At 43.5% G+C, this 6000-nt stretch overlaps 1 protein-coding gene across 1 annotated transcript in view; it reads left to right on the top strand.

Moving 5' to 3' along the window:
• Nucleotides 1–3969, top strand: part of LOC133619226 (uncharacterized) — a 12862-nt gene extending 8893 nt beyond the window's left edge. Inside the window, exon 2 of the mRNA XM_061980168.2 lies at nucleotides 1803–3969. Within this exon, the coding sequence (XP_061836152.2) occupies nucleotides 1803–2701 (899 nt within the window). The 3' untranslated portion in view covers nucleotides 2702–3969. The remainder of the gene's footprint in view (nucleotides 1–1802) is intronic.
• The last annotated feature ends 2031 nt before the right edge of the window (nucleotides 3970–6000 follow it).

Below are 6000 nucleotides of genomic sequence, written 5' to 3'. Positions count from 1 at the left end.
GAGTGTGAGACAAGTTTGGAACAACATTTGCAGACCGTAACATTTCTGTCTACAGTTTTATCTCCCTTCTTGATGTATTCAGCGGTGAAAGCTCTCATTATCTCTTTTCTTTTGTGTGTAAACTGCAACTTTCTACGGCTCAAGTTCTAACACTGTGGGGAGGGGCGGGGTTAGAGGTGAATGTCCATGAAACACTACACACACATGCAGTACATAGAAGAAAGTGTGTAGCAAGATCAAGGAGAAACACATACCTGCCAACTACTCCGGTTTTCCCGTAATTAGTACGGTTTTCATCAACCTATTCCGGGTTACGGTTGCAGTGATAAAAAATATGGTTTTTCATTAATTTATTTTTTTTATTTTTTTTAAAGTTTTATTCACGAAATCGCGTAACAACAATGACAATCGACACTGCTTCCCGTAACTTCCTATCGAGCCATTCCGAATGCCATGCGCGAGGCTATTTATAGCACCGCTGCCAAGCACGAGGCACCAGTTGCCATTGTTTCCAAACGAGCGAACGATCATGGAATCAGCCGGAGAAAAATCGCAAACGAGTCTTAAACCGAAAAGAAAACTGCAGTCATTCCGTGAAGAATATTCAAAAGCCTATCCGGGAATAATTATCCGTTCCAAAAAGGGTGAAAACTACGCGAATTGCACCTTGTGCAGACAAGATTTTTCGATCGGACACGGAGGAATTAGCGATGTAAAAGACCACGTCGGGACAAAAAAACACAAGTCTAATGCCGTTGCTAGCGATACAAGTGGAAAACTTTCAACGTTTTTCGTCGCCCAAACAGATTCTTTGGATGTGATAGATGCCGAAGTTTTATTTACGGAGGCAATAATTGAGCAAACAAAAAGGTAATGACACCAATGTTATCTATTGGAATTGTTTAGTACTGTTATACTGTTAAAAGTGTTTATACTATTTATGCTTTCAAGTCCAAGTTGAAGAAATCTTGTTAAATGTTGACAGCATAACTACCAAAATACAGAAGTATGTCCTTAATATTTTTGCGGTGCTATTTCTGTTGAAAAGTTAAAATGATTACATTAGAGATGTGATGTGCCACTTTTCAAGTGTCTGATGGCTTCAATTAATTTTCATGAATTTTTCATATTTTGAATTCTTTTGAAAGGCTTACAAAAAAACTACATTTGAATTGTAATTCCATGCTATTGACAGGACTATTAATTTTAATGAAGTTAGCTTACCATGTTTACAGTATGATAATTGTGATAGAAATGTGAATTTTAGGCACAGAATATTTTTTACAATTGAACAAGGCAGTAGATTATACAAGCTTGGACAGAAAGTTAATAATGACACCAATTTTTTTTTTTAATGGAATTGTTTAGTACTGTTTTACCATTTGTTTACTGTAAAAAGTGTTTATACTGTTTATACTTTCAATGAACAAATTGAAGTCTTGTGAAAGGTTGACAGGATAACTGGCATTAACTGTCAAAATAATTTCAAACTATTGAAGTTAGCTTACAGAATAAACATGTCAATCAACCCATATGATTTTTGCTGTAATATTTTTGTTTTGAAAAGTCACTGTGACTGATAGAAAAGTGATGGTTTTAGCAACATTTTAACCTGTCTGAATGCTAATAATCATTTTGCGTCGGGGGGCGAACCTGAACCCCCCACCAGGACTTTGTCCTGGACCTACCGGGGCCTGCGGCCCTTGGACCCTGGCTACTAGGTTTTTCTGATTTCAAAAGTTGGCAGGTATGGAAACATCTCATGGATCATGTCTGAACTAAAGTGTGTTTTTGTTCTGCAGACGTCCAGCAGAAAATTGGTCATCCGGACGAACTTCCCCCTCAGTCGCACGGGGAGAGTTCCACTTTAAAGAAGGAGGCTTCCCAGCCCCACCACCCTAAAGGAGAAGAGGAGGAACTCTGCATCACTCAGGAGGAAGGGTGTCTTTTAGGACCACAGCAAGCTGATCTCACCAAGTTGCCACTGACTGTTGTCTCTGTGAAGACTGAAGATGACGAAGAGAAACCACAACCAGACCACCTCTTAGCTCCACTATCAGATAGAGAGGCTGGAGACGAGGTTGAAGTAACTTTGAGCAGCGATACAGACTGTGAAGGTGATATGAGGACTCACGCTGACAACAAACACTCTGAAAGTTCTGAAAAGAAGAGAGGTAAAAAACGTTTAAGCTGCTCAGTTTGTGGCAAAAAATTTGCCCGAAAGAGCCATTTGGCTGAACACATGGGAACACACACAGGCGAAAAAACATTCGGTTGTCAAGTTTGTGGTAAAAGCTTTTCTCTCAAGACCTATTTGACGAGACACATGAGAATGCACGCTGGAGAAAACCCATTTAGTTGTTCAGTTTGTGGTAAACCTTTTTTTTCCAGGCTGGGTTTGACTCGACACATAATGAAACACACCGGAGAAAAACCCTTCAGTTGCTCCGTCTGTGGTAAGCGCTTTTCTCAAAGGGGCCATTTGACTGAACACACGAGAATCCACACAGGAGAAAAACCATACAAGTGTTCAATTTGCGGCAGAAACTTTTCTCGCAGGAGCGGTTTGACTGGCCACATGAGAACGCACACTGGAGAAAAACCATTTGTTTGCTCAGTTTGCGGTAAAGGCTTTTCCATCAAGTCCTGCTTGATAGGACACACGAAAACACACACGAGAGAAAAAACAATTAATTGTTGAATTTGCGGTAAAGCTTTTTTTTTTACCAGACAGTGAAACACACTAGAAAATAGCATGCCTGTGTGGTAAAAGAAAGACACGAGAGAAAAAACATTCACCTGTTTGTGTTAAAAGCTTGAATCAAATTAGCATTTTGTCTGATCACGTGAGAACTGTCATGTCTGTGTGATCATGTTTTTGTTTTGGTCATGTTCGGTTTTGTTTTTGGACTTTTTGTGCACTTTTGTTTTGTCACCATAGCAACCATTAGTTTTCACCTGTCACGTCACGCACCTGTTTCACGTTTTGAGTCACGCACCTGTTTTCGTTAATCATGTCTATAGTATTTAAGTTCATTGTTTTCAGTTTGTCGTTCTGACGACATCCTCACATTTATGCTCTGCACAGTTCTGACTCTTTGTTCATGTCCATCGTTCACGCTGCTCCTTTTCGTCCATGCCAAGTAAGTTTTGTTTATTATTGCCACAGTTAGTGTTTTTTGTTGTTCATAGTTTTTGCCTTTGTGCAAGTATTTGGTTTCATAGTTTGTTCTCCGCCATTGTGCGCGCCTTTTGTTTACTTCCTTTTTTTGTAGTTTAAATAAAAATTTACTCACGTTCCCGTCTCGCCCGAGCCAACTTTCCGTTGCATCCCAGAAAAGCAAACACCCAGGACCAAGTCATGACAAGAACACACAGGAGAAAAACCCTTTAGTTTCTTACTTTTGTTGTAGAAAAATAAAATGGTGCAATACATAATAAAACAGATTGAACAAAAGTTCAATTTGCGGTAAAAGAGTCTCTCTGAAATAACTGATGGTACATAAAAAGGCACATAAGTGAATCTGGTGTCATACACTCAACAGATCAACACTTTTAGGTGACTTCTCACATTACACTTTTATGCTTTGATGATCTTTTAGCACAAACCTGACAACTGAAGGATTATTTTTTCCTGCGTGTTTCAGCATGTGTCGGTCGGATCAAACTTTGCGAGTGCTAAAATCTTTACCTCAAACCATCCATCCATCCATCCATCTTCTTCCGCTTATCCGAGGTCGGGTCGCGGGGGCAGCAGCCTAAGCAGGGAAGCCCAGACTTCCCTCTCCCCAGCCACTTCGTCCAGCTCTTCCTGTGGGACCCCGAGGCGTTCCCAGGCCAGCCGGGAGACATAGTCTTCCCAACGTGTCCTGGGTCTTCCCCGCGGCCTCCTACCGGTCGGACGTGCCCTAAACACCTCCCTAGGGAGGCGTTCGGGTGGCATCCTGACCAGATGCCCGAACCACCTCATCTGGCTCCTCTCGATGTGGAGGAGCAGCGGCTTTACTTTGAGCTCCCCCCGGATGGCAGAGCTTCTCACCCTATCTCTAAGGGAGAGCCCCGCCACCCGGCGGAAGAAACTCATTTCGGCCGCTTGTACCCGTGATCTTGTCCTTTCGGTCATAACCCAAAGCTCATGACCATAGGTGAGGATGGGAACGTAGATCGACCGGTAAATTGAGAGCTTTGCCTTCCGGCTCAGCTCCTTCTTCACCACAACGGATCGATACAGCGTCCGCATTACTGAAGACGCCGCACCGATCCGCCTGTCGATCTCACGATCCACTCTTCCCTCACTCGTGAACAAGACTCCGAGGTACTTGAACTCCTCCACTTGGGGCAAGATCTCCTCCCCAACCCGGAGATGGCACTCCACCCTTTTCCGGGCGAGAACCATGGACTCGGACTTGGAGGTGCTGATTCTCATCCCAGTCGCTTCACACTCAGCTGCGAACCGATCCAGTGAGAGCTGATGATCCTGGCCAGATGAAGCCATCAGGACCACATCATCTGCAAAAAGCAGAGACCTAATCCTGCAGCCACCAAACCAGATCCCCTCAACGCCTTGACTGCGCCTAGAAATTCTGTCCATAAAAGTTCAGAACAGAATGGGTGACAAAGGGCAGCCTTGGCGGAGTCCAACCCTCACTGGAAACGTGTCCGACTTACTACCGGCAATGCGGACCAAGCTCTGGCACTGATCATACAGGGAGCGGACTGCCACAATAAGACAGTCCGGTACCCCATACTCTCTGAGCACTCCCCACAGGACTTCCCGAGGGACACGGTCGAATGCCTTCTCCAAGTCCACAAAGCACATGTAGACTGGTTGGGCAAACTCCCATGCACCCTCAAGGACCCTGCCCAGAGTATAGAGCTGGTCCACAGTTCCACGACCAGGACGAAAACCACACTGTTCCTCCTGAATCCGAGGTTCGACTATCCGGCGTAGCCTCCTCTCCAGTACACCTGAATAGACCTTACCGGGAAGGCTGAGGAGTGTGATCCCACGATAGTTAGAACACACCCTCCGGTTCCCCTTCTTAAAGAGAGGAACCACCACCCCGGTCTGCCAATCCAGAGGTACCGCCCCCGATGTCCACGCGATGCTGCAGAGTCTTGTCAACCAAAACAGCCCCACAGCATCCAGAGTCTTAAGGAACTCCGGACGGATCTCATCTACCCCCGGGGCCTTGCCACCGAGGAGCTTTTTAACTACCTCAGCAACCTCAGCCCCAGAAATTACCTCAAACCGACCATCGAAAAGATTGTTTTAATTCGGCGTGCTATTTATTGTGTTACAGTACTTGCCTTCTGGGTTCATCTCTTAGAGCAAAATGTTTTTTTCTGTCACAGTGATTCTAAGAACAGCAGCTGCACAACTTTGATTAGTTGAGAACAACATGGATGGGGTTTCCCCTCACCTTCCTTTTGTATTACAGAAGTAATGATCATGAAATTGTGTTTGTGTTGTATAATAGTGTTGTACATGCACACAGAGTGTAAGTCTATGCTCAACAACACTTACATTTGATTTGATATAGAATTAAGGACTGTCATGTGACACAAACATACGATTATTAAGGAGGCAATGACAATGTGGTGTCCTCTTTTGGGACATATGCTTTTTTACATATTTTTTTTCTTTCTAAATATCTGTGCTACAACTTTTTTTTAAATATACTTCAAAGAAATTCTGAGTCCTAGTTGATACTACAATTGCATGCAAATCTTATGTAATGAGAAGCTAAATGAATTAAATGTTTTTTAAGGCGCCATATACCGTATTTTCCGCACTATTAGCCGCACCTAAAAACCACAAATTTACTCAAAAGCTGACAGTGCGGCTTATAACCCGGTGCGCTTTATATATGGATTAATATTAAGATTCATTTTCATAAAGTTTAGGTCTCGCAACTACGGTAAACAGCCGCCATCTTTTTTCCCCGTAGAAGAGGAAGTGCTTCTTCTTCTACGCCAAGCAACCGCCAAGGTAAGCAC

The sequence above is a fragment of the Nerophis lumbriciformis genome, linkage group LG20 (assembly GCF_033978685.3).
Source record: "Nerophis lumbriciformis linkage group LG20, RoL_Nlum_v2.1, whole genome shotgun sequence".
Taxonomy (NCBI): Eukaryota; Metazoa; Chordata; class Actinopteri; order Syngnathiformes; family Syngnathidae; genus Nerophis; species Nerophis lumbriciformis.
Note: the sequence above shows the minus strand (reverse complement) of the source record. Positions and strands in the feature narration are given on the sequence as shown.